This window comes from Alternaria arbusti (genome assembly GCF_024043155.1).
Source record: "Alternaria arbusti strain BMP 1465 chromosome Unknown scaffold_1, whole genome shotgun sequence".
Taxonomy (NCBI): Eukaryota; Fungi; Ascomycota; class Dothideomycetes; order Pleosporales; family Pleosporaceae; genus Alternaria; species Alternaria arbusti.
In genome coordinates, this window is record NW_026249941.1 from 3,308,157 (window position 1) to 3,334,953 (window position 26,797).

A 26,797-nucleotide genomic window follows, 5' to 3' on the forward strand; every position below is an offset into this window, starting at 1 on the left:
TTTGAGCAGGTAGAGTGCAGGGGTGATGTCAGAGTAGTTCGGTGGTCGCAATGTCAAAAAGTTCAATGATGCAAAGACGGCGGCTAGCTCCCGCCTCGGCTGCGGCTTCCCCTTCGGAGCGGAGGTGCTGCGGAGATCTGAAGCCACGCGAACAGTACTCAGTGCACAAGGTGACTTGGTTTAAACCGCTCGTGATTCAAATGCGCCTATTGATATGCTGTTCTCGACTCCCATTCCCGTTACGCCGTTGTCCCCATCCTGCCCCAACCATGCATAACCGACATCATAAAAACGCGCAAATCTCTCGCTGATTATCGTTGGAACTTCCTCCTCTTCACGTCGACTCTGTCTTCAAAGCGTGGACTCTGCCTCCCTGGCTTCTCTTCTGTTCTGTTTCCTAGATGCTCAAAGGTTCCACTACTCCTCAGCCGTTTCGTTGGGGTTCTCTCGTACTCGCTCCCACTTTGTCCACCTCTTTGCCCTTCTTCATCTGTCCCAGCCGGCCCGTCTGACCTGGGTCCATCCTCGTATGCATCGAATTTCCGCTTCTGCGCAGTGCTCGGCGTCTGCATCAAGCGCCGCAAACGGCTCTCTTGTAATCGCTTATTCACTTCTTCGGTGACATCGACATGTTGAACCACGTAGTCGTCTTGGATCCTGGCTCGCTTTGCGCGTGGTGTGGGCGATTGATCCACGAGAGGAGATATGGCATGCGGGTTGGAGTTCGGGGGTTGCGCATTTGGTGTAGTAGAGGCATGTTTCGCGCCCTCGATACTAAGACGCTTGTTTGAAGTCTTGACCTGTCGCTTGTTAGCTTTTCGGCATCGCGTGCGCAAACGGCACAGCATACCTTCTTCTTTTCCGCCAGACCTTCGTCCTCGAGCTGGTCCCTGAATCTCTTCATGTCGTCTTGTAACCTCCCCGACTTGTTTCGCAGTGAGATCAAGTCCGTTGCCAACCAGTCGGGGTCATTGTGATCCGTCGCATCGAGCGTCTCATTGAGAAACAGGAGTTGCGCGCGTAGGTTCTCGATGTGTTGATCAAAGTCCTGGAGAATGGATGAGAAAGGTGATGGGACAGGTAATTGTGTGAATTACCTCGAGCGAAAACTTCGCCATGTTGTATGGCAGAATTGTGGACGGACAAGAGAAACCGCATGCAGGAGGCTTCAACTTCCTTGCGGAGTCCCGAGCGCTTGGGTTAACATCCTCGTTCCGATCGGAACGTTCCGACCTTGGCAGCATCTTGAGATCTTGCCTCTTCACCACGAAGGGCCACTGTGATAGGTCAGACATGACATGCTGCATAGCTTGGTCAAAAGGAGATCGAAATTGTGTGGTGGGAAGTAATAGTATACCGTCACGGTTAAAATTGACATGTAATAATTTCACTACATTGCCCCATGTACTCACTACCTAGGTAGCATCTTGAAAGGTAGGACCTTTGAAAGCTCGTAGCCCTCGTATGCGACATTCAATGCTTTAAAGTAATCTTCATGCTAGAAGACCTCTGCGTCATATGCGACCCAGCTTGACCTGCATTCTCTCTCTTGTGTCACATGCATCGCACCGCTGTCGCTGGCCGCTGTGGACTAATCCCATGACCACGCGAGGAAGTTGCAGATGAATGAAAGCGATCATTGCCCAAGAGGAACCGGCAAATTCGATGGTCTCGCGCAGCCTGAGTTGACGTTGGTGTCAAGTAGAGATGACCACGATAGCTTTGTGACTCGATGCATCGTGTTTGACAAGCGGGTAATGTCTAACAGTTGAGATGCAACCGTCTTCAGCCTTCATCTTCGCCGAAAGTGAGCTTGACAGCTTTGGCCTTCTTCTTCGGTTTCTTCACAGACTTCGCTTCTGGCTTCTTCACATCTGCCTCTTCTCCTTTTTTGCTCTCGTCTTGGTCATCCCCGATGATCTTTGCCGCCTTGCGCTTCTTTGAGACTGCACCAACCTCAGCAATCTTATCTTTGGATTGCGACGTCGCATCACCATCTTTCTTCTTTCCAGCCTCGTCTGCAGCCGGCTCCCCTCCTTCTTTGTCGTCTTTGCCTGAGACAAGCGCATCATACTCCTCTTTACTCATCGACTGATTCGTCTCTTCCATGACATACGTAGGCGCATCATCATCGTCGTCGTCTTTCTTCATCCTCTTATTTCGCGCGATTGGATGTTCATGACGGGCTGTGTCTCCACTGGTGAGTTGCCCGCGCAGCCGCTGTAAGAAGGCTGGCTGTGAGCTGTCTGCGGCGAGTTAGCGAATGATACGATTGCGTTACATACAAACGTACCGAAATGGAGGTCTTTTGCTTTGAAGCTCATGGTGGTTGTAGTGCAAGGGATGTGCTGACACGGCATGCACATAAGGGTCTAGATTAGTCGTTTGGCTGAATGTCGTGTCGATCGCTTAGCGGCGGGTTTCCGTGCGGCTCCTTCGCCGCCTTAGCTGCGGATAGTTTACGATGCACTTGCCGTCTACTCTTGGTTCCAGAGAGAACTCACCCCATCGAAATGTCTAGTCGGGTGCCTAGATATGGCGGGTGAAAGCCCATCCCGAAACGTATTGGGCCGCTGCACCTGCTATCGGCATGCGTGCTAAAGGGCTTGGCGCGTTCCGCCGACAGGGAACATGTCAACTAGCAGATCTCGAAACGCATACGCAATCATCGGCCGCTAATAATTTACATTCAACGACCCTGTTCTCTCCTTTCACTCCCTCAGGGTTACAAGCTTAAGCCCGTCACGCCAATCGCCGACCCATCTCTGTTCTCGTACACCCACCTGGAGTCACGACCCACACGCTCGTTATCGACCAAGCTCCCTGGGTTGAACACGTCGCCCTTTCCTCATCCACAACCGTCGCATTCATTCGACGTCCTCTAGACCCCTCGAATTCGCTTCGCACCGCTTGCGACTGGGCCAAAGAGCAACAGGGCTGCCATTGGCAGGAAATCGCATACCAGACACGCCACCACTTGGGCACCACCATGGGCTTCCTGCAAGATATGACGAGGAGGCTACCGACCTCAAAGGACAGCCTAGACAAGCTGGACGACCTACCGCGCCGCGCCGAAAAGAACTCCCCACGGTTGTCCTTCTTTCGACGCAGGATACGGCTGAAGGGGAGTTCATCCGTGTCGATACCTCTGGGCCTGGTGTTGCTGTTTCCATGTCTCGTTATAATAATAATCATAATTCTGTTCGTAAAGTCTCCCGACTCGCAGGGCATTATGAACATGCCCGCCGGCGGCCCTCCCTCGATAAGGTACGTGAAATACCATCACCACAGCATCCAAACAACTTTTAACAATGCGCAGACGGATAAGCGAGAAGTACGATAAGCCATTCGCGGTAGGCTGCCTCGAGCCGCAGGTCAACGGACCCCGAGCAAACGCTGCATTCGTAGTCCTAGCGAGAAACAAGGAGTTGGATGGTGTCATACAGTCGGTCAAGTCGATTGAGAGACATTTCAATCGGTGGTTCCACTACCCATACGTCTTCCTCAACGACGGAGACTTCAACGAGACGTTCAGGGAGACGGTCTTGGCTCATGTCAGTGCTCCAGTGGAGTGGGGTAAGATCCCTCCCGAGCAATGGGGCTTCCCCGACTGGGTAGATCCAGATGTTGCGAAGGAAGGAATCGCCAAGCAGGGTGACAGGGCCATCATGTACGGTGGTATGGAGAGCTACCATCACATGTGCAGGTTCTACTCGGGGTATGTAACCTAGCATGCTTTCTCCTGATTGCCACTAACACGGACAGTAAATTCTACCAACACGAACTACTCGCCAAGTACGACTGGTACTGGCGCCTCGAGCCTGAGATCAAGTACTTCTGCGACATCACATACGATCCCTTTATCCACATGATCCGGAACAAGAAGACATATGGCTTCACCATCGCGGTGAAGGAGCTACGAGAAACCGTCCCCAACATCTGGCGATATGCCTCGGCCTACAAGCGTAACAACAACCTGACCTCCAAGGGCATGTGGGAGATGTTTGTGGAGAAACCGAAAGAGGAGGACGAGAAGGCGCCCAAGACAGAGCCCAAGTCGAAGAAGAACTTCTTTCCTCAGGATATAATGGATGCCGAGTTCGGCACAGAGGCCATGCCTGAAATCCACCCTGAGAACATGGAGGGCGAATCGTACAACATGTGCCATTTCTGGAGCAATTTCGAGATCGCGAACCTGAATTGGTTCCGCAGCAAGGAGTACAATGACTTCTTCGAGCTGATGGATCGCAGTGGTGGCTTCTGGATGGAGAGATGGGGAGATGCGCCTATCCACTCGCTAGCTGTTGGTGCACTACTTGGCCCTGAGGATATCCACTACTTCCGCGACTTTGGATACCGGCATACGACCATCCAACATTGTCCCGCCAACGCACCTGCGCGACAACTCGCCCGAGAGCCATATCTTGAGAAGACGACACTCGACGAGAAGGAGCGACTGGAAGAAGACAGGTACTGGGCGTCATATGACCCAGTCAAGGAAAACGGTGTCGGCTGTCGCTGCAAATGCGACCAGGACATTGTCGACGTAGAGGGCAAAGAAGGGTCCTGCCTCACGGAATGGGTAGAAGTGGCTGGTGGCTGGGCATCACCTGGGCCTGACGGACCATGATCTCTCCTTCTCGCGTGATATTCTATCAGCTTCAGGCTAGCATTTTGCGGGAACATTAGCATCTACTCCTCTTTCCAGTTAGGCGTCAGGTGTTGGCATTGCATATGGGCTGGGCCGCCCTTCAATAGAGCATCAGGACTACGCTGGCGTCGTTGCAGGCTTACTTACTTTCTGCGCATTGGCGACACAGTGTATGAGAACGAATACGAACAAGTTGAAACAGCTCTGCTCTTGAATGATGCCCTCGTTGTTTGGTCATGGGATTGCTTGCTTTAGATGACGGCCCCACCCCATTCGACGGGAAGGTCGAACATCAACCTCTTGAAAGAACAATATAAGTAGATCGACCAGGAATCGACATCGCCTCAGCATCTTACTCAGGCTTATTGTTGTGCTGATGTAGACTGCAGCGCGCCTGTTCGGTTTCATTGAATAAGGTGGCCTGCTTTGGCCATGTGAACCATGTTCCGTATCTTATCGCTTACTACGAGACTATGCGGGGTTACCCCCATTCGCATCCCACCTAAGCTCGACCGTCCATCAGCACCTTGTCGTCACCACAACTCGCAGCAGTTTGAACAGTCGCTCGTCGCTCGCATTCACTGACAGCATTTCGATAGTCCTGCACTTCACTTATCAGGCTATCAGTGTGCAATCTGGTATGTGCTGTCACCTGCTCCCGCTGGTCCCCACTTCCTCCCGAAGGCCCCCATACGCGCCTCGCCCGCAGCTAGTTAGGCAGCGTCCACCTGGTGCCCACCACAACCTCACCTTGACCGTTCCCCCCTCTCTCCTTCCACCACACTCGGATCGCTTTGAACTTCTGGTCACACTGGATTTCGCATGAAAACAGGCTGACATGTCTTCCAGCGAGCCTAACTCCTCTCAGGATCTCAAGTTCCCCCCTGTGCAGGTGGCCCACTCGCTCACTAAGCTTGATCTTGAAACGCTTATGATGAGGTCGACTCAGCGCCGAGCCCCAGAAGAGGCGGGCAGCTCTCTCGACGACAGCAGTTATGACCTGCTCGGCGACGGCGTCATGGACATGTCCGACGACGAAGCCCACACCGAGTCGATCGCGTCGACCGACGGTCCCACGCCCGATGACACGTCCGACGATTTCAGTGATGACGACGTCGAATACGAAGCTGGCGAGCACCACTTACAAGATAGCACATACTCTTCGCACGGCGAATCCCAAGAGCAGCAAACCCACGTACACCCTATACTATCTGGGGAAGACTCCTCTCTGACAGAGGTTCCTCCATACCTGAGTGGGAGCATGAGCTCAAGGCATTTCATACTCCAGGAGCAGAACACGGGCAGCTCTGATGTAAGCCATGGAAGCAGCGTCATCAAGAGCTCGGCAGGTTATACGGACGAGCTGCCACCGGTGTTCGACCGTTATGGCTGCAAAGAGATCAGATTGTCGGTCAAGGCAGCCTTGTCCAAGGACCCTCTCGCCACCCCAGACGCATACCGAATACTGTATATTGGTAGTGGAAAATGGGCAGAGGGCACCATCACCTCTAAGATCTGCGCAGCACTTGCTGCCTACCCTAGCGCCTCGAAGTCGGTCATGGTCCGCGGTCACATCGAGCCATATGCCCCCGTCCCGCACGCTGATCGTTGTGCCAAAATGGAGATTCATAAGTCGCGCGAGAAGAGGCACGTTCTCGCCATCATGGAAGATGGACGACAGCTCATGTTCGGCTCCGGCCTGTCTTCTCACTCTTCAGATCGACCAGACCTTGTGGTCCTCTGTCACCCAAGCGTCCTTGATAGCACTGCTGACAAACAAGATCTTGCGTCTGCCAAGGAAGTATTCGAACGCGAGACAATCCCATGCATCGAACTTGCTGAGACCAATCCTTTCGGAGCTGGATCTTCCGTTGATGAAAACACTACGACGTTACGGGTATGCGTAGAAGGGCGAGACAACCCGAACACTGATTACGAGCTGAAGGAAGTACTGCCCCTCGATATCCACCAGTTCGACCAACTCGAGCCATCGCAGCTCAATCGCCATCTCGCATTCATTAGTCCTCATCTAGCGAAAGCAAAGGGCATGAAGGCTGCCTCAGCAGCCCGCATTTCGTGGTTTAGTGGCAAGACCAAGACGTCTACGAAGAAGATCGGCTTACCATGGCCGACTGCAAAGTTGCTAGCATCTGCATTCGTCCTCTTCGCCCTCATCCCTGCGCTTCTCATGGGTGCGGCTTATACCCCTATGCTGTACCAAAAAGTGTCCCAAGGGCGGTCAGTGTCACCAGCCGTTTCAGAGATTCAAAGCAACACCACAACGATCACACCCGTAGCGTCAGTGTCTCCAAGTGTGGCTCGTTACCCAGATTTATCTCGCTCGAGCCTTGTACACGAAGCTCGAGGCCTCACTGTCGTACCGTCCCAGCCAAAGCAGGCTACACAGAAGCCAAAGGCAAAGAACAGTTCGGCTGGAGATTTCGAAATCCACATCACCGGAGACCATCAGTTTGTACTCCGTCCTTCTAAATCCTTCAATTCGAACCGGAAGAAACCCCAACTTCAGGTTCAAGTTTGTCGCCACTCGCAAGAGGTTCCGGCACATTATAACCGGACCACCACTGGCGAGTACATTGTCGACCTGGATCAGCAGTATCGATTCGATAAGTTCAATGTCAGCATTGCCACCCATTCAAAGCCTCTCTTGCGGCAATCCTTCGAGGTGATGCTCGGACACAACAAGTCGACGCTAGATCAACTCCTCGACACTGCCATGTCCAACATATTGGATACACAAAACACCCTTCGAAACGTCTCTGTTGTAGCTGCACAGCACCTGCAAGAATACATGGCCGGGTTTGATCTCTACGCTTCCAAGCAACTTCAGGAGACTAAGCATCAGCTGGAGACGAAGGCTCATCGGGCAAGACAGATACCGGATGCTACGTGGATGGGGTTGCGAAAGGTGACTGCACCGGTGCGGACATCGTCAGCGATGCAAAGGGCCAGGATGAATGCTCTTCGCGTGAGGTGCAAGATGGAGACAGCGGCGGGACTGTCTGCAAAGGAAGGCGGTGAGGGGCAGAGCTGGGCATGTGCAAAGGTGGGAGGGGCGGTCTAGAGAACATGGGAAGGCGGCACGCAGTGGAGGATCTCATGTGACTTTCTGCACTGTCTTGTTTTGATTATGCGGCGTATATGGACAGGAGGGCAGACACAAGGGTGCAGTGATATACCCCTGGGACCTGGTGTGGACAGTAGGACAACTTGGGAGTTATAGGACTTGTCAAATTCATCTCATACCACGATGCATCTACAGCAGCTTGTAGATGCGCACATCTCTGTGGCTCCGTACTGTCATAGTTACGCATTGACTCATAATGTAGGACGAACTAGTTGGGTGCACGTTGCGTCAGGTGTGAAGGCGCGTTGGGCGGGCACGTCCCCTGAACCGAACCGGGTAAAGCGCGTTCTGGAGGGGCATCCCACTTCCCAATTTACAGGCAGTTGTTGACACAAGAACCCACAAACACACGACATCTCCCCCACAAACGCAGCTCTCTTCTTATTACACACAGACCCGAATACTCTGCATTCATAGAAAAAGATGTCTGAAGCAGCCAAGCCCGACCCCGCCGCCGAGCAGATCGCCAACCCTGCGGCGACTCTTGTTCAGGACGAGACCGCAAAGGTCACCACCGACAAGGCGTCTGACAAGCCCGAGACCACCACAGAGAGCAAGGATGACAAGCCCATCACAGAGAAGGCGACAGAGGCAGCGGCCGCAGTAAAGGACAACGTCTTTTCCATGTTCGGTGGCGGCCCCGCAAAGGTCAAGAAGGAGGAGGCCGACGATGTCGACGAGCCATCAGGTGCTTCCAAGCCCAAGGGCGAGGTGCGTATGTGCTACGGTGTTTTCGAGGATGTACTGACAAGGCGACAGGACGAGGACCCCGAGAACGAAGAGCCCGATGTCGACTTCCAGCCCGTCGTCCACCTCACCGAGAAGGTCGACACCAAGACCAACGAGGAGCTCGAGGAGCAAGTGTTCAAGATGCGCGCCAAGCTGTTCAAGTTCGACAGGGAATCGCGGGAGTGGAAGGAGCGCGGCACTGGTGACGTCCGGTTACTGAAGCACAAGGAGAATGGCAAGACCCGTCTCGTCATGCGCCGTGACAAGACCCTCAAGGTCTGCGCCAACCACTACGGTATGATACATGGAAGGCGGATATGAAAGCGGATACTAAGAAGTGCATAGTTGTTCCCGACATGAAGCTGTCGCCCAACGTCGGCAGCGACCGCAGCTGGGTCTGGAACGCCGCGGCCGATGTCAGCGAGGGCGAGCCCGAGGCTCAGACCCTGGCCATCCGTTTCGCCAACAGCGAGAGTGAGTCCAAGCAGATGCACGAGACCGCGCAGCGGAGCACTAACTATATCTGTCAGATGCCAACCAGTTCAAGGAGGCCTTCATCAAGGCCCAGCAAGAGAACGAGGCGCTTTTCGGCAAGTCGGAGCAGTAAATGCTGTCGGATAATAACAGCTTGGAAGATGGGATGAGATACGAAAAGATGGATTGCACGAACAGTGAATGAGGAATTGGGACGGCATGATAAGATGGTGGTAGAAGAGATTACCCACACCCTGCACATAACTAGATAGTAACTAAATGGCCCGACTACTGTAGTCAACGGCGTCCCCCTATGCAAGACCTGATGGCACGAAATGCGTCGACTTGGTAGTGATGGCTTTACTTTTAAGAAATGGCGAAATTGACCCTGCATAGCCTGCAGTCTCACCTGCAATGCAAACGTGTGCTGATGCCGTATCACGTCTCTCACCTGGCAGAAGGCTAGTCCCCTGTCAGGCAGGCTTCCGTGCTCGTGCAGCTTTTCTTACAGCTTGATGGTTTGCGCCAAGCCAGAGCAACTAGTCTCCGTCTCCGCCGCCCCGCGACCATCTCTCAGTTAACTCGCCAAATCAGAGCTCGCGACCCGAGACCAGCCACCGCGCACCTCCAGTCCAAGCCTTTACTACACGCGCCCCGGCTTTGTCGCAAGAGACCGACACGCCAGACCGCGCCCGACGTGAACCGCCTCTACACACCTCTCATATATATTCTTCAGGCAGGCCGGAACCAATCACGCTTGCAGCAGCCCGTCAACGCAGTCCTCGCGGCGCAAATCAGACAAGATGCCTGACGTAAGTTGCGGCCTGGAGATGCCCTCAAAACCATCGCGCAAATGCTAACAACCGCGCAGGTCAAGCGATGGGTCAAGCTCATCACTCACCAGAAGCCCATGTACGTACAATCCGCGCGCAATCGCATGCGCTCGCCCATCTCACGCGTCTACACGTTGCCAGTCGCTAACACGCATTCACAGCGCGGAGCCTTCGCCCGTTGAGGGATACCCCATGCGATCATGGAGCATAGAGGTTTGGCTGCTGGATGACCAGGGCAACGAGGTCATGCCCAGCGTCTTCGAGAAGGCCGTCTACAACCTGCATCCTTCATTCGAGAAGAACAAGCACAGTAAGTGCGCCCGACACTGCGCTCAGCAGTATGCCGTCAGCAAGCATTCCCACTAACATGCCAAAAGTCATCAAGAAGCCGCCGTTCCGCATCGATGAGAAGGGTTGGGGTGAGTTCGACATGAGCATTGTCTTGTCCGCTGTTGGCAAGGGCGGTGATCACACCCTCGAGCACGACCTCAACTTCCAGTCGGAGCGTTATGAGGCCAAGCACCAAGTTGTAAGTACCACATACGCGTGCTATTCACCAGCCACAACAATGCTAACCCGCCATGGCAGACTTTCCGCAACCCCAAGCCTGAGCTCCTCGCCCTCCTCGCAGAGTCTGGTCCCGCCGAGGCCAACGGCATGCGCAACAAGGACGCCGCCAAGAAGAAGGGCCGGAGAGACAAGAACGTAGACATGGAGAAGCTGGCCGATGGACTGCAGAAGCTGGGTGAGGATGACCTGCTGCACGTAGTCACATTGGTCCACGACAACAAGACCAGCGAGACGTACACTAAGAATGACGTCGAGAGTAGGTTTCCATCATCTCCCATTGCAAGGCACGTGCTAACAAATGATAGATGGCGAGTTCCACGTCGACCTCTACACCCTACCCGATTCCCTAGTCAAGATGCTCTGGGACTTCACGTCCTCGAAAGTCGATTTATAGGTTGTTTCGCCATCAGAGGTTCTATCTTGCGTCGATTCGACCCTGAGTGATCAACACAACACGATATCTCGTTCGCACGTCCATGATCCTTCCCAGCATCCTCATGCTCGAGAAACGTAGCAGCATCACGCTCGCTTGCTCCATCCTCGTAGCGGGAGGGATCGTGCGGTCCATGTCTCGAGTTCCCTAGCTCTCAGTGGCCGGACACAACGTCGAACGAATATATCCTCACCCCATGTTTCTGTTCCTGTTTTCTCGTTCTTCATGAGCCTCGGAGTTTTACAAAGGGCAAAAGCTGGGTGGCTATGCATACATGGCAACTTCTTTTGATATTGATTGGCGCTGGGAGGGTTACAGGCTTATCATAGGTGGATATGCATGGGCGAGAAATGAGATTACTTAATTCTTGGTTTGTCTTTGCGTGGACGAATTTCGAGGTGATGGTTGTGTGGTCATGACAGACCTCATTCTGACGTTTGGAAGGAGTGCGAGCAATAGTTACCGACTAGTTGTTCCACGACTCAAAGCTTTAGTACACACGTGTAAGCTGATTCCCCACATGCCGACCACGATTGCTCAACAAGAGCACAGCACTACGCATCGCTATAGGAGTAATGCATATCTGGCATAGACTCAGAACCCGGCCGATCGGTCCTCATCGATGCGGCACTTTCCCAAGCTTCTACTGACTCATTCCAGAGCCAATACCAAGATATCGTATAGCATGAACCAAAAGTTCGGAATTCTCAGATTGATGGGATGTCGGATTGCGGACTGGTGGCAGCTATAGCAGTGATCAACGGAGAATAGAAGAGAGTGGGAGTGATGATGATCATCATCATCAACATGACCACCATCATCGAGAATAGCAGCGACAAGCTCCAGGCGCTTTTGTAAGAAGAAGAGAGAGGGGCCGTCCGCCAGACATGGTTTTGACCTGACGTCTTTTGGGTGTACTCTCACTTACACTCCATCACAATGGAAGGTTCCTTTTTTGGTAAAAGAGTAGGAGAATGAAGCTTTCTGGCGTTGAGAAGAAGAGGAGCAATCTCAGGCAAGATCTAGAGACTTTTATATGCCGGTCCTTCGTGCTTTTCATTCACATGTGCATCGATACTTTAAGGTTTGGAGCTGCTCTTTGTCTCAAACTCATGAATTGGTGATTAAGTGGATTTTGGCACAGCCGATCTTCTCAGACATTCAACTGTTCTCCTCTTTTTTGACAGAGCAGGCAAAGAACCATATTCATTCTGCTATGTAGTTTTGAAAGTGAAGTTCGTCCGCACATGTTTAGAAACTTGGTTAGTTTCGAGCAGCCTTAGAAGTCGCGCAAAACACACATGATTCCTTCACTTCTCGCTTTCTTTCATACATCCGTGGCCATTACATTTTTCGTATTTTGAAAATATCCCGGAGAAGTTGGAGGGTAGGTTATTAACGCTGGATAGAAGATCCTTTTATACAGCGTTGCGGCTAGCGCTGTGTTCTGTCTCCGGTGTGTTTGGAGGGAAGAAGACTCTCATGGGCGCTGAATTGACCGTTTTTTAGGAGGAAAGAAGGCCGAGACCATTGCAAAGTGAGCAGGCCTTTTTGAGACTCGGAGGAGAAGACAGTCATCAGGCCTAGCTCGAACGGTTTTCGGATCCACCACCATGCCACCAGAGATTGATGATTTTGGTATTTTGGGAATAAATGTTTTTAAGTGGTGTGAGCAGAAGGAGGTCGGAGAGGAAGTAGAAGACGTTTTATAGTCCTGCGGTCGGACATGATGTTGGTGGTATAACTTTTGGGTCTACACGATTTCTCTAAATGAAGTAAGCCACTGCGTCAACGACTTTGGGTCATCCCAAGCTTCTGCGTGTGTTTTGGACAGAAAGTGCTAGATATTTGCGTGTCGGGGCGCGCATTGCACGAGACATCGTTGGTCATGCTAGTGTTTTTGGTTTCATGGACAGGATAAATGTGCATTTTTAGAAAAAGCCAGTGTAGATCTCGAAGGAGGAAGAAGGACTGGGGAGGCGTCCAGCATGTTTTTATACCCCAAAAGGAGGACAGGTTGGATGAAATGTATGTAGCCTCGCACAGAAGACATACGGACACCATGGCCCAACTCATTCTACTTTTTGACAAGTCGGTTTTGGTGATCATGCGTTTCGGGGCTCTCTAACCTGAACTCATCCATGGGAGCTTGTGACGATTTCAAAACTCCATGCGAACAGAGAAGTGTACTTTTGAAGAAATGCCCCAGTCTCGCAAAGGCTGGAGAGACAGACATCAGAAACTTTGAAACGTGTTTTAGTCGAGCAAAATAGCCCGAGATGCAGGCATGAAGACGTCGTGATGATGATTTCGTTGAACAGGACCAGGCGCGGCAGAGAACCGGCATCGATCATGAGGCTGTCTTTTCGGACTGCGCAGCCATAAGTCCTCCATGTGGAAGTTTGAAAGGTTCGGCAGGAAAAACGACATGGCAATTTCGATACCAGATGTCGGCTTGAGAAACGCATCAACCTGGAGAGTGTAATTTTGAAAGTTCGAAAGAGCGGAAAGACATTGCCATTGATCGTTAAGCGTTCTGGACAGCCAAAACTGGTCATAGCCGTGGAAGTTTATGTTTTGGAGGACATGATAGGAACCATCCGTCTTTTCGCGAAAAAGAGGAAGAGATATTGGTATAAGAGAGAGGGTCAAGCAGAAGGAAAGCCGGAAGGAAGACAGCTATGGCCCTCTGCTTGCTCCGTTTATGGTCGCGCAACCATGTAGCATATATGCAGATATTTTGGAAACACCGCAGACAAGGACGAACATGCCAGCTTTCGACTCATGAAAGCATGCGTGGATCTTGAGGATGTTTTGAAGATCGGAAGAGGAGAAACACATGAGAACGGAGCTTAACGCTTTTGGACAGCCAGGGCTGGTCATTGAAGCGAAACCAGTGCTTTTTGGAAGACATACAAACATCTTGTAGCAGTCTTTTGTTCAGGAAGAAGAGGAAGGCATGATCGTGTATGGAAGAAGTCTAGGCAGAGAGGAAAGCTCGACGGACGACTGTCATAAACTTGTCCAGGGTTTATTTTGTATTTTCCTGGCTGCGCAACCATAAATCCTTTATGTGCAGATTTGAGAAGTCCAGCGGAAAGACATGCACAAATCGTTTTCATCTTTCGACCCGAGAAACGCATGTGCGATTCGGATCTGTTTTTTGGAAGCTTCGGAAAAGTGGAGGAGATTTTCCGTTGACCCATAGGTTTTGTTTTCGACAGCCGGCACCAATCATGGTCTGTAGATACAGTGATTTTTGAAGACATGTCGATATCACAACCTCTTTTTGAGAGAAAAAGAAGGAAGATTTGGTATAAGAAAGACGACAGAGCAGTGGGAAAGCTGATATTTATACCTCTCCAGCGCTAGCAAACATAATAGACGTGAGATGAGATGAGCTGGAGAAGTATCGTTTGCACGTGGTGCACAAAGATGAGGATGGGTATGCGTACATGCGATAAGTTTCTCGAGCATCGATATTGTCCTACTCTTCTGTAGCCTGAAGTCGTATATACATCATCTTGCGACTACATCCTCAATCTTTATCAACATCCTCCACATCCCCTCATCTCTGTTGTCTCCGCCCACCCCTCCCGTCCCTTTCTCCATCTTTCTCCGCCGTAGCAACCAAAGATCCAAGACCACTTTTATCGCTACCAGCACTCACACCGCCACCAAGCCAACCCGACACCGTAGCAGCAAGTTCATCTCTCTTCTGTTTCCTCTCTTCCATCACCGACTGCCGTTGCTGGTTCACCGTTCTGAATCCCGGCTGCCGTTGCATCACCGTCCTAAACCTCGCAAACCGTTTACCTTTCTGCAACGCAGGGACCGTTTGACTCCGCACTGTCTGGCGTCCAGATGGGTAGCGTACAACGTGTACAGGCAGGTTGACGCGTCTGATGCGCCTGCGCCGCCGGTCTTGCACGGTACCTGGCTTGGCGTTGATCAATTTGCGTAGGTCGTGTTTACGCTGCCGGATGAGAGCTTTGATACTCCTGACGCGCTTCTTGAAGGCTCGCATCATGGATATCGATGTTCGGCGCGCTTTGTATGCCATGTCAAGGAGGACTTTGGGTGAAGTATCAGGCTTCAAGGATACGATTGTAGTGTCGCGGCCCCATCGGCGCAGGTGTCGCCATTGCGTTTGCTGGGTGCGTTGCCGTTGGTGTTGTTGTTTGCGTTGCTGGATGGTAGCCATTATAGTGCGTGCTTCCTCAGTCAGACGGAGGATGTCTTGAACGGCGTAACCTAGCGTTTGGTTGAAGGCCTGGGCTGTTGCCAGCTTTGAGACAGGCATTCTGCGGATGTGTGGTTTGGTGTGTTGAATTGCAGCCATGATAGCTCTCGCCTCTTCAGTCAGGCGGGAGACTTCAGAGACCGCAGGTTTGAGTTTCTCGTTGATCTCGACCGCTGTAGACATTCCGTAGGAGGTAAACTTGCGGATTGGCGCACCCGTCGCTGTAGGCGATATCGCGTTCGTCTTGTCCTTTTTTCTGGCACGATTTTCTTTCTGTGCCGCTCTTTCAGCCTTTTGTGCCCTCTTCTTCTCCCTCTTCTCTGCGTTCCTCTCTAGCCTCTCCTCCTTTGACCTCTCTCTCTCCTTAGCTGGAATCCTTCTCACAAGTTTGCGATTGATGTCGTCCAAGACGGAATCAGCCTCTTCCATCAGCTCCGCTGCATCAACCATAAGCGTCCTGAACCTCACAGCCATCAATAGACAGTGCCGATGTCGAATTCCTGACATGACAGCTATATACTTCGTCTTCTGTTTATCGAAGAGCGACTCGAATCTGCGCGATATTGCGTTCGCTGTCCGAACACGGAGCCGACCGGAAGTAGGTTGGCCTTCTATCTTGAGCTTGCGAACCAGTTCCGCTACTGTTAGTCTTGGAGGGGTCCGCGATTGCTCTTCTTGCTGAGATGGAGACGTGCTGGCTACTTTCAGAGTTGACAGATTGTGAGTCGGCACCTGCGTATGAATGGATGGCACAGATTTCGGTGTATTTGGCTCATGTTTTGACTACCTGGGCTATCAGAACACATTCATGGGAAGGTCGAGTCCACATCAGGCTCACCTACGTCCTCGTCCTCGTTCTTGTCATCAGGCGTAGCTCCATTCTTACGTATCGTCCGGAAACGAGAAAAGGGAACATCGACCGTAGTAGTGACGCTGTGGAGCATGCCTTCGTCTACCCGAGAGTGCTGTGTAAGCGTCATCGCTCCTTCACTCAGTGCACCAAAGCCAGGAAGACACAATATCTTGTCTCCTTTGGTCTGACTGTCTTGCGACAACGCCCCGGGTATCGAGTCCACAGTGCTAGGAATTGTGCCCACCTCCCAGCCCCAATTAATCTTTTTCCCAAATGCAGCCCATCTGATCATCCCTCTGTGACCGGACTTTTGAGCCAACTGTTCGAGATCTGATTTCGGAGAGATGAAGAACTGTATCGAGTCACCGTCTCGCACCACGGGCGTAAGAGTTGACTCAAAGTTTTGGGGATCACTGATCATGCTGAGAAAATCGTCATCCTTTGGTGGGTCTGCCGCTGGACTGGCCGCTGCAGGATCCAACGATAACAAGCCAGCTTTCTTCCCCCATCCGCCTCCACCACTCAAGACTCGATGGAGACGTGCTCCTTCAGTAAGTGCTTGCGACACCAGCGTGTTATAGAGAGGGGGATCGCTGCGCCATAGACGCTCCCATGCATTTGTATGCTCGGAGACCGAACTCTGATTGTCTGTTGGCAAGCCAGAGAGGATTTCATCTGTTCGAGCGGCAATGATGGCCCTCAGCTCATCGGGTATCACTAATGCCCAAGCTACAGTCGCTTGCGCAGGCTGTCCTCGCGATTTGAAGAATCTGGGAACAACATTTTCAAGTTCCGACGAGGCCTGTAGAGATTTACCACCAGGCCCGATAACCCTGCGGATGATGTTGCCCATGCAGCCGTTGACTGTGCGGGGCATTGTGAGTGGAATTAACGGAACGTGGAGAGCGGGAGTAGAGTCTTTCTGTTGCTTGACTAAGCGGATTCCATGATGAGAAACGTTGGTCTTGGATACAGGGGTCATTTGACGATTCGCATCCAGGGTCCAAGTCGATAGGATCATGGTGGATGGCGTACCTGTCTGGAAGACAGTATTCGCAAGAGGCAACCGCAAAGTGTCGCGATAGACGGTGTCCTTAACATTGTGCTCGGCAAATATGAAATCGATAGCGCTCTTGTCCAGTGGCGATAGTTCTTGGGACGGTACAGAAGTATCGGACGGAAGAATCGCGTAGGATATTCCTTCGAACCCGGCGCCAGCAAGAGGCGGCTGAGTAGGGTTCTTCTCCCCTACCCTGCTGACGGGGAGTTTGTCTACGACAGCACACAGTGCATCTATGTGTAGGTCCGGTATGTCGGCCGCATTTTCGTAAGCGCGCAGAAGAGCGTTGCGGAGGAAAGCGTCATCGTCCAGCAAATAGTGCGCATACGAAAGCGTGACGAAGAAGACACAGAAGGTCCTTTGACGGGCGACGTCCAGTGGTGGAGGAGCGATGTGCTTAACAAGATCGTGTGGCTGGAGACATATTAGCATGTGGCAGCGGTCTGTAGCATTCTACTTACATGGGAATCCACAGAAGGTGGTACAATTATGCCACAGTGCCGATGAACGGGCGCGTGATATGCTCTGAATTGATCGAAGTTTGCGCGTCTATTCGGTATGACTGAGGGACAGCGCAGGGGACGAGCGGCGGCAGCGGCGCGCCTCAAGAGTGGCCATTGTCGCGCAACCAGTAGAGGCATTTGTCGAAGCTCAATTGACCATAGTGAAGCATGGACGTGGTGTTGAAGATGCAGGCACAGGTGGTCATGACGCACCATCCGCAGCTAGCAGATCGCACTACCCGAGATGCCTGCAGGGCCTGGAGACGAGATGCGTACGTAAGCAGAGCCGCATCTCGCGACAACGGGCGTGGTAGCATGGCAAGCACTCCTGTCACCTGCCAGCCCGAGCATTGAGCCTGTCAACCGACGCGTCTATACTCCCTGGAAGCCCTCCGGACGCTTGCCATCCACTCGGGCGCCTGCACACGCCCTTGACACTTTTTGGAGCGCCGACCAGGCCACGTCTCGCACACACCTCCTTGCGCCGACCCACGCCCGCACCATCACCACCGCCTGCCTCTGCTTCTGATGCGCCCTTCATAGACCCCTCCCATTTGGCAGCCGCGGTTCGCCTTCCTTCCTAATCGTCCACCCACCATGTCACGCTCGTTTCGACGCTCGAATCCGATCACCATAATCCTCGCGGGCATCCTCTGCATCGGCTTCTTCGTCTTCTTCTTCTCTGGGACCGATGTGCCATCCATTACCAGAAAAGGAGGGGGAGAGGTAGCCTCGAACCCCCTCTCGCCACCCTCGCTACCGTTCCGCAAGTCCAAGGCGAATGCTCCACAGGCCGCGCCGCCCGTCGTACATTACTATATGAACAACGTGACCAACACGCGCACGCCAATCGAAAACGAGGAGACGGTCCTTATCCTCACCCCATTGGCCAAGTTCTACCAAGAATACTGGGACAACCTGCTCAAGCTCAACTACCCACACAACCTCATTTCCCTGGGCTTCATAATACCAAAGACAAAAGAGGGCAATGCCGCATACGCAGCGCTACAGGCGCAAGTCACCAAGACGCAAACTGGATCCAAGAAGAATCGCTTCTCCGCCATTACCATCCTCCGCCAGGACACCGAGTCCCCCCTCCAGTCGCAAACCGAAGCCGAGCGTCACAAGATGGAGAATCAGAAGGCGCGACGCGCAGCCATGGCCAAGGCGCGCAATTCGCTCCTGTTCACAACGCTAGGTCCCACAACCTCGTGGGTCCTTTGGATGGACGCAGACATCGTCGAGACACCACCCACTCTGATCCAGGATCTGGCCGATTACGACGTGCCCATCATCGTCCCTAACTGCTTCCAGAGATACTACAATGAAGATAAGAAGAGCATGGACATTCGGGAATACGACTTCAACAACTGGATCGACAGCCCCACAGCCAAGGACCTTGCTGCTAAGATGGGCAAGGACGACATTCTGCTCGAAGGCTACGCCGAGATGGCTACATACCGTAGCCTCATGGCTAAGATGCACGACACATCGGCGGATCCCAAGGCAAAGATCAAGCTCGACGGAGTCGGCGGCGCTACTTTGCTCGTCAAGGCGGAGGTACACCGAGACGGCGCCATGTTCCCACCGTTTGCCTTTTACAACCTCATTGAGACGGAAGGTTTCGCCAAGATGGCAAACCGGCTGAACTGGGAAAGTTTTGGACTGCCAAACTACCTTGTAAGTCATTTTCCGTCCTGTCACACAGACATTGCTTGCTAACATTGGTCTTAGGTGTACCACTACAACGAGTAAGAAGACCCGAGGCGATGTACAATCTATTTGCAGACTGCTTCCTTTGGCGGTCTTGGGCGGCGTTTGAGAGGGGGTTTCCGACTGCCACACTGTTGATATCATGAGCATTGCATGTACGAAAATAGTCATGTATTAGGGGTATAGAAGGCTTGCTGGCAAGAGATATACCAGCATTATCTTTGAATTGGATTACGAAAGTTTCTACTGCAACATTTTGAGTTACTGAGCGATCAGCATTGCGGCATGAATGAGTATCCATATATCCAAGATGTTTCCAAGCGTTTAGCCTCGACTATGTGGGCTGCGGAGCACGCTTCGTTCCAATAGGCCAGTGGCAGATGCGGGTCTTGCGTGACGACCAGGCGCAATCACGCTACGCCCATCTTTGGATCTAACATGCCTAATCAAGAGACTCTACAAGCATCTGAATATTGAGGCCGCATGCATCGACAGACGCATGCGACACTGAACCCCGCGGGGAACGGATCGTCGCGTGCCAGAGCTCCGGTACCTCGCCCGATCCACCTCGGTGCGGGATGACATGACGCTTCCCACGGCATTCCCTCGACCGTACCATAACTATTCCCACGACTGAAGCTGTACGGCACGACCGGAACATTTCACACTACCTCCAGCGACCAGTTTCTTAAACAATCCAAACCGGAAAGAGAAGGAAACCATGGCCGAAATCGCCGGCCCCCGTAAACGCACCTCCGAACGCGACGCCCTCCCACCACGAAGCCACAGCGGCGCCTCGGAAACCTCACCTATAGTAACGAGTTCGCAATCCCATACCAAAGACTACAACTCCATATCCCCTGATATGCGCGCACGCGACCACTCCACCTCCACCTCCGCTACAACGACTAAACCTGCGAACCCGTCTCAAGACCCCAACGGCGCGTCCTCTGTACCGCAAGGGCCCTCCGCTACGGATTCCGGCGCGCCACAAGAAGGCACGGCAGGGACGTTGCAACCCGCCGTCGACCAGCGCCGGTTAAACGGCCATACGAGTGTAGACCACCGCACACGGAGTGCAGAGCGAGAAGCAGCAGCGGTGGAACAACGCGAGAAAGGGTGGTGGGGCGCGTTTTGGGAAAAGTATGGGAGTGTCGAGTTGGATAACAAGGGGAGTGTTGCTAGGGATCATTTGGCGTTGGGTAAGAACAATCCGTTCCTCCCGACTGCCTCGTGTAGATGCGAACGCGGGAAGATGGGTAATGATAAAGCTAACGTGGTTAATAGAACGAACCTTCCTAGCCTGGCTCCGTACATCCCTCTCCTTTGCCTCGATCGGCATAGCGATAACGCAACTCTTCCGACTGAACACTTCGATAGCGAATTCGCCGGATTCATCTTCTACGACCTCCCCACAAGCGAAACTACGGCATTTGGGGAAACCGCTCGGCGCGACCTTTATCGGTATTGCGATTCTCATGCTTTTGATAGGGTTTCATCGGTACTTCGAGGCGCAGCATTACGTTATACGGGGCAAGTTCCCCGCGTCGAGAGGCAGCATCATCATTGTCAGCGCCATAGCAGGCGCACTGATAGCGAGTTCACTCATCATCATAGTGGTTACGGCGCCGGGGGCGTTTGAGACTTGAAAAGAGAAGACTTAGTTTACTTTGCTAAGCTTGGGTATCTTTGATTCATTTCCATCGTACGTGATTCTTTTATCTCTTCATAGAGGTCAACGGCTGCGTTGCCCCTGTCATGTGTTCGCTATCGCTCAAAAGCTTTGTTCCCCCACACATGGTCCATGAATTTCGTCCTAGCCTCTCATCTCCTCCGTTGTCTTGCCCGCTCGCGACGACTTGATGACACCCTGAATCAGCTCTTCGACAGCGTCCCAGTCCGATGTGTCGATGGGAACTAGGTCCGTCTTGAAGTAGCTCGCGATGTAGTTCAGCTGTGTCCAGCTGTTCTTGTCGTGTACGAAAGTAAGGGCGACACCGACACGTCCAAAACGACCGGTACGACCAATGCGGTGGAGGTATGTCTCGGGGTCTGCGTCCACTCCATTTGCCATGGTCGGGACGTCCTGGTAGAACAGTTAGTACCCCTTGTAGATATTCTTTTGAACCATAACTTACGTAGTTGATAACCATAGTGACTGACTGCACATCGATACCACGGGCGAGAACGTTGGTGGTGATGAGGACCTTGGCCTCTCCGGAGCGGAACTGGTCGATGATGCGATCACGCTCAGGGCCTTCCAGGGCACCACTGAGTTGCGCAACCTTGTGGCCTTCGGCAACCATGCGCTTCTCGAGCTCCTCAGCAGTCCTTCTGGTCCTGACGAAGATGATGGACGAGGCTTGTGTCATCAGACCGTAGAACTTGAGTAATGTCGCGTACTTGTCATTGTCCTTGTCGATATCAATGTACAGCTGCTTAATACCCTCGATGGTCAACTCTTCGTGCGCTAGAGTAATTGTATTCGCGTTGGGTGCGAAGCGCTTGGCGTATGCAATGACCGTGGGTGGGAAGGTAGCGGAGAAGAGGACTGTCTGGATGTCCTTGTTCAGAAGTGACTTGACGCGAGTGCATTGCTCGCCCATGCCCTGCTGATCCAACATGTTGTCGGCCTCGTCCAGAACCAGAATCTTGATGTTCTTTGGGTTGATAAGACGCCGCCTCAGCATGTCCTGAACAGTTCCCGGTGTGCCGACGAGAATCTGTGCGTTGAACTGTTGTCCCCTTCGCGACGGGTCGGGAATGGCAGCCATCGTCTTGAGGCCGTCCATGAACTGACCCATGTGTGTAATGACACCAAGAATCTGACGGGCAAGTTCTCGGCTAGGCGCGAGTGCCAGCGCTTGCGGCTCGGGGTTCGAAAGGTCGACGCGAGACAGGATGTTGAGCGAGAAGGCGGCAGTCTTACCAGTTCCGGATTGTGACTGCGCGATCATGTTGGTGGGCGGGTTCATCAGAAGCAGAGGCAAGGCCTTCTCTTGAACTTTGGATGGCTGGGTAAAGTTCATGCTGCGAATGCCCTTGAGGAGTTCCTCGGAGCTGACATTGTTAGCTAGCCCGGTGGGTGAGCGCAGTCCGCTTACAGATTAAGCTCCTCAAACGACTTGACGGAGTACAGCGGGTTGTTGGGGTCTGCCTGCAGGTCGGCGAGCTTAACCTCGACTGCGAACTTAGGCTCAGCCAGAGCAGAGCCGTTTCCAGGTGGACCGCTACCATCGGTCTGAGCTTTTTCGAGAGAAGACTCCGGAGCTTCTTGGGATTCTTGCGCGGGAGTCTCCTCGGTCGGCTCCTGCTTGATGGGGGTTTCTTCTGCCGCCGACATGGTGGGCGAGTGCGGGTCGCGTTGCGGGCGGTGAGGTGAGGAAGGTGCGACCGTGGTGATAGTCGCGGGAGTTTGCTGAGCGGAGCGGATTGCTATGGATACAAAGTCGTTGCTCGCTCAAGATGGATTGGCGCAAAGTGTGAGGTAGCTGTGTTGTTGCAGGTACAAGGGACGCGTTGGAAATTGTGAGAGCTCCAGTTGTCGACTTTGGCGGGGCTGAGACGCTAGACGCTTTAGCGCGCAGGCCGCATGAACAGGCCCCGAGCATGTGTGCAGGCGCGACCGAGTGAAAGCGCTCAATAGCCCTGTTCCTGCATGCCATTGTAGTCGGCGTGTGCCACTATTCACCACACCACATAATACAACCGAAACAGAAGAATACCAAGATCCAGCGTCACCGGCTCAGATCCCGGGTTTCCCTCCTCGGCACGCACCGCCTCGTTGCCATTCCTCCTGCCCCACTAATTGGGCTGCCGGTAACCAAGACGCCTGGTGTACTCCGCGTATCCCTTCCCGCCCTCGCCCCAGCACTCCTTCACCCTCTATGTCTGGGGCCCTAGTCCCCTCTCTCCACGTGCACGATCCATTCACATCTCAGCAATCATGGAGGTCGACATTGCGCCCCAGTTTGGCGCCGAACTGAAGGTATGCGGAGTTGGAGCAGCACCTCCGAGCATGCGCTGACGGGTGATCACAGGATGGCTTCAAGACAGTCAACGCTTGGGTACGTCATACACACTCCCATACACTTCCGGGGGAGAACAGACATATGCGCCGCCAGCTACGTGTCTTGCGCTTCGGGTTACTGACACGCGACTGCAGGTCTCCGGCGGCATCTCCTGGCTGGATGACATCCAACAGTTCTACCGAGAACGAAGCGCTATCGAGAAGGAATACTCGGCAAAACTCAGCGCACTTGCGAAGAAGTACTACGAAAAGAAGGCAAAGAAGCAGAGCAGCCTCAGTGTTGGTGACACGCCTACCGTTACTCCAGGCTCGCTCGAGAGGTATGACGGCCGTCGCATGAGGTTTGGGCGTTACTGACACATCCACATAGCGCTTCTATGACCACATGGGGTGTTCAATTAAGCACCCTCGAATCCCGCGCCTCCGAACACGAACAATTCGCTGGCGCTCTCATCACCCAGCTCGCTGACCCCCTTAAGGTCCTTGGTACCCGCACCGAGGAGCTGCGCAAGCTGCACGGAGACTATGCTGCTAAGCTAGAGAAGGAGCGCGACAACCAGTATGGCGAGCTGCGCAAACAAAAGGGCAAATACGACAGCGTCTGCCAGGAGGTTGAGAGCCGGCGCAAGAAGGCGGACGGCGCATTTGACCACGGAAAAGCCAAGGCGCGGAATGCTTTCGAACAGCAGCAGGTCGAGATGCGCAACGTCAAGGTACGTAGCATGCCAAATCTCACATGTCATACACTGACCACAGCAGAACACCTATCTCATCAGTATCAACGTAACCAACAAGCAAAAGGAGATGTACTACCATGAATACGTCCCTGAGCTACTAGACGTAAGTCAAGCCGCAACATCAGTGACGCATGGCTAACAGTCACAGAGCCTCCAGGATCTTTCGGAAACACGGGTTAACAAGCTGAATTCGATATGGTCACTCGCCGCTCAGATCGAAACCCAAACACTTACGCGAAGTACCGAGTATCTGAAGCACCTCTCTGCCGAGATCCCGCGAAACAACCCTCTTCTCGACTCGATGATGTTCGTACGGCACAACGCTGGCTCATTCCAGGAGCCTGGTGACTTCCAATTCGAGCCCAGCCCGGTTTGGCTAGACGACAGTAGTATCGCGGTCGACGATTCCGCGACGGTATTTTTGCGCAATGTTCTCACGAAATCGAAGACGTCATTGGGGGAGTACCGACGCGAGCTCGAGAAGAAACGTAAAGAAGTTGAGAACGCCAAAACCGTGCGCCAGAACATAAGGGACGGAAAGGACAAGAGAGATGAAGTGGACATCGTTCGCGCTGTCTTCGCTATACAGGAACAAATGCATGAGGTTGAGAGACAGAAAGTCAGCGCCGAGGTGGAGGTTTCGACCATCACTTCAGTTGTCGGTGACTTGAGCATTGGCGCAAGAAACCACAACTTCAAGTCGCAGACATTCAAGATACCTACGAATTGCGATCTATGCGGAGATCGAATATGGGGACTGTCCGCGAAGGGGTACGACTGTCAAGACTGTGGCTATACGTGCCATAGCAAGTGCGAGATGAAGGTTCCCGCCGACTGTCCCGGCGAGCAGTCCAAGGTGGAGAAGAAAAAGTTGAAAGAAGAAAGGCAGAAAGCCGCGCACGCAGTGACAGCGACGAATGGCGCCGCGACGAGTTCCAGTACGAATCTACCCCCACTGGGGAGAAGCGACACAGTAAACTCCATGAACACCCTCAGCTCTGGCTATTCGGCTACTGCGCATCGGTCAATATCTGGAGGCATGTCGCCTACTGCCGAGGAAACTCCACCACCACCAGAGAAGAAGGCGCCGACCGTACCGGGTGCTAGGAAAAACCGGCTAGTTGCTCCACCACCTACGCAATACGTCAAGAACGACGAGGACATACCTCCGCCCACACCCAAGTCTGCAGAAGCGAAGGGTAGAATGCTTTACGCCTATCAAGAGAATGGAGAGGGCGAATTGACTGTTGCAGATGGTACGGATGTTACCATTGTTGAACCCGATGGTATGTAGTTGACGCTTCTCATATCTCAGGTCTCTTTCGTCACTTTGCTAACATTCTGCCACAGATGGTTCTGGATGGATGAAAGTCCGTGCTGGCTTCAAAGAGGGTCTTGTTCCAGCAGCGTATGTCGAGATGACGGTCGCGACACCACCTACCACTGCTTCTACATTCTCATCAGCAAGACCTGACTCTACGTACTCTGCATCGTCGGCATCGACCACCAACTTTGCCGCGGCTGCCGCTCCCGGTAAGAAGAAGGGACCCGCCGTTGCGCCGAAGCGTGGCGCGAAGAAGTTGAAGTACGTCGAAGCATTGTATGACTACACTGCGCAAAGCGACGCAGAGCATTCCATGTCAGAAGGAGATCGCTTTGTTCTCATCAACATGGAGGCTGGTGACGGCTGGGCAGATGTCGAGAAAGACGGCGTAGTACGCAGTGTACCAGCCAACTATGTTCAGCAAGTCTAGATCACTTGTCTAGCAGCAGTTCGCGAGATGAGCTTCTTCTGATTGATTAGTTCGTTGTCTACAGCGTAGGAGTGTTGGAGAAGAGCTACCTGCATGGAGTATCGCTAAAGTATCTGTACATACCTGAAGGCATTATTCTTACCAAGTCTGTGTGTGCATCTGTAACTTGTGCAGTTGTCGCAGTCACAAAACATGTCGGTCACGCTGTGGCACTACGAGCCCCTGCATCTCGGGACGAACATGTGGGCCCTGATTATTAGCGCAAAGCCTTTCCATCTCGTCACGTCGCTTCCTTCATCTTTCCCCCATCAACCTCACCATCACGTCTCGTCGCATGAGTCTCGCGTTCTACTAGAGGGTCCCATGATCATATTATACCTGATGTGGCCCGCTGCGCCAAAACCCGTAACACACGACAACAGGGCTGCATAGAACACGAGCTTCGGGTGACCAGCGCGCTGCTACGTCGCTTACAACATGGCTGATGAGTCGTCCTATGAACCTGGAGTACTGACACTGACGATAGTGACCAACTGCTGCATCCTGTCGAAAGAGAAGACAAAGCAGGTTACGTATGCGCCCACATGCAGACATTGGACTTTCAGCTTGTTCACACACAGACGCTCTGATTCTCGAAGTCTCCCATTGCACGGCCGAATTGCGCAAATCATCGTGAGAATGTGCGTATCCTGTATGCATTCTATGCGACAGTAACATCGGGGTAACGTCACCGCGCATACCAAGACCCCAGGGCAAGCCAGCGCCCATTGATATGGAGGACCGCACTATGGTTAGAATTGGCTTGGGCCATTCTTAGTACAGTCCGAACATTTGACTATCTCTCGGCTTCCACGCACGTTCCGCCTGTTCTCCGCGCCACTCGTGTCTTCTTGCAGAATGCGGGCGCATTCGGCTCTTCCAAGTCTAACCAGAACTTCAATGTCGCACTGCATATTGACAGGAACAACCATTCTGAGCATGGACCAATGCCATGCGCAGATCAACATGCCCTCAGGAACCCGGTGCTTCTCAGTCAATCAGCGCTTTAGCACTGGAGACACCACGTATC

General features: G+C 52.9%; 12 protein-coding genes across 12 annotated transcripts; 7 read left to right on the top strand and 5 right to left on the bottom strand.

Moving 5' to 3' along the window:
- Window positions 1-311: 311 nt before the first annotated feature.
- J4E86_001204 (uncharacterized protein) lies at window positions 312-1,118 on the bottom strand (the record flags this gene model as incomplete). Its single annotated transcript, XM_051441774.1, has 3 exons — window positions 312-800; window positions 851-1,048; window positions 1,098-1,118. The coding sequence occupies 3 exons, from the start codon at window positions 1,116-1,118 to the stop codon at window positions 312-314; spliced, it is 708 nt and encodes a 235-aa protein (XP_051307945.1).
- A 667-nt stretch (window positions 1,119-1,785) lies between these two features.
- On the bottom strand, window positions 1,786-2,324 carry J4E86_001205 (uncharacterized protein; the record flags this gene model as incomplete). Its single annotated transcript, XM_051441775.1, has 2 exons — window positions 1,786-2,246; window positions 2,294-2,324. The coding sequence occupies 2 exons, from the start codon at window positions 2,322-2,324 to the stop codon at window positions 1,786-1,788; spliced, it is 492 nt and encodes a 163-aa protein (XP_051307946.1).
- A 665-nt stretch (window positions 2,325-2,989) lies between these two features.
- On the top strand, window positions 2,990-4,630 carry J4E86_001206 (uncharacterized protein; the record flags this gene model as incomplete). Its single annotated transcript, XM_051441776.1, has 3 exons — window positions 2,990-3,267; window positions 3,320-3,718; window positions 3,766-4,630. 3 exons carry the CDS (start codon window positions 2,990-2,992, stop codon window positions 4,628-4,630), a joined length of 1,542 nt encoding a protein of 513 aa, XP_051307947.1.
- Window positions 4,631-5,489: 859 nt separating this feature from the next.
- On the top strand, window positions 5,490-7,733 carry J4E86_001207 (uncharacterized protein; the record flags this gene model as incomplete). Its single annotated transcript, XM_051441777.1, has 1 exon — window positions 5,490-7,733. One exon carries the CDS (start codon window positions 5,490-5,492, stop codon window positions 7,731-7,733), a length of 2,244 nt encoding a protein of 747 aa, XP_051307948.1.
- A 486-nt stretch (window positions 7,734-8,219) lies between these two features.
- On the top strand, window positions 8,220-9,132 carry J4E86_001208 (uncharacterized protein; the record flags this gene model as incomplete). The annotated part of the gene is made up of 3 exons (XM_051441778.1): window positions 8,220-8,820; window positions 8,871-8,999; window positions 9,056-9,132. The coding sequence occupies 3 exons, from the start codon at window positions 8,220-8,222 to the stop codon at window positions 9,130-9,132; spliced, it is 807 nt and encodes a 268-aa protein (XP_051307949.1).
- Window positions 9,133-9,802: 670 nt separating this feature from the next.
- On the top strand, window positions 9,803-10,796 carry J4E86_001209 (uncharacterized protein; the record flags this gene model as incomplete). Its single annotated transcript, XM_051441779.1, has 6 exons — window positions 9,803-9,811; window positions 9,871-9,911; window positions 9,994-10,142; window positions 10,210-10,361; window positions 10,421-10,658; window positions 10,708-10,796. The coding sequence occupies 6 exons, from the start codon at window positions 9,803-9,805 to the stop codon at window positions 10,794-10,796; spliced, it is 678 nt and encodes a 225-aa protein (XP_051307950.1).
- A 3,607-nt stretch (window positions 10,797-14,403) lies between these two features.
- J4E86_001210 (uncharacterized protein) lies at window positions 14,404-15,552 on the bottom strand (the record flags this gene model as incomplete). Its single annotated transcript, XM_051441780.1, has 1 exon — window positions 14,404-15,552. The coding sequence occupies one exon, from the start codon at window positions 15,550-15,552 to the stop codon at window positions 14,404-14,406; it is 1,149 nt and encodes a 382-aa protein (XP_051307951.1).
- A 332-nt stretch (window positions 15,553-15,884) lies between these two features.
- Window positions 15,885-17,423, bottom strand: J4E86_001211 (uncharacterized protein; the record flags this gene model as incomplete). Its single annotated transcript, XM_051441781.1, has 1 exon — window positions 15,885-17,423. The coding sequence occupies one exon, from the start codon at window positions 17,421-17,423 to the stop codon at window positions 15,885-15,887; it is 1,539 nt and encodes a 512-aa protein (XP_051307952.1).
- A 668-nt stretch (window positions 17,424-18,091) lies between these two features.
- J4E86_001212 (uncharacterized protein) lies at window positions 18,092-19,249 on the top strand (the record flags this gene model as incomplete). Its single annotated transcript, XM_051441782.1, has 2 exons — window positions 18,092-19,174; window positions 19,229-19,249. 2 exons carry the CDS (start codon window positions 18,092-18,094, stop codon window positions 19,247-19,249), a joined length of 1,104 nt encoding a protein of 367 aa, XP_051307953.1.
- Window positions 19,250-19,928: 679 nt separating this feature from the next.
- J4E86_001213 (uncharacterized protein) lies at window positions 19,929-20,856 on the top strand (the record flags this gene model as incomplete). Its single annotated transcript, XM_051441783.1, has 2 exons — window positions 19,929-20,442; window positions 20,510-20,856. 2 exons carry the CDS (start codon window positions 19,929-19,931, stop codon window positions 20,854-20,856), a joined length of 861 nt encoding a protein of 286 aa, XP_051307954.1.
- A 167-nt stretch (window positions 20,857-21,023) lies between these two features.
- Window positions 21,024-22,550, bottom strand: DBP5 (RNA helicase required for poly(A+) mRNA export; the record flags this gene model as incomplete). Its single annotated transcript, XM_051441784.1, has 3 exons — window positions 21,024-21,293; window positions 21,346-22,267; window positions 22,312-22,550. The coding sequence occupies 3 exons, from the start codon at window positions 22,548-22,550 to the stop codon at window positions 21,024-21,026; spliced, it is 1,431 nt and encodes a 476-aa protein (XP_051307955.1).
- A 603-nt stretch (window positions 22,551-23,153) lies between these two features.
- Window positions 23,154-25,728, top strand: J4E86_001215 (uncharacterized protein; the record flags this gene model as incomplete). The annotated part of the gene is made up of 7 exons (XM_051441785.1): window positions 23,154-23,195; window positions 23,248-23,274; window positions 23,373-23,557; window positions 23,608-23,950; window positions 23,997-24,077; window positions 24,123-25,260; window positions 25,325-25,728. 7 exons carry the CDS (start codon window positions 23,154-23,156, stop codon window positions 25,726-25,728), a joined length of 2,220 nt encoding a protein of 739 aa, XP_051307956.1.
- Between the last annotated feature and the right edge of the window lie 1,069 nt (window positions 25,729-26,797).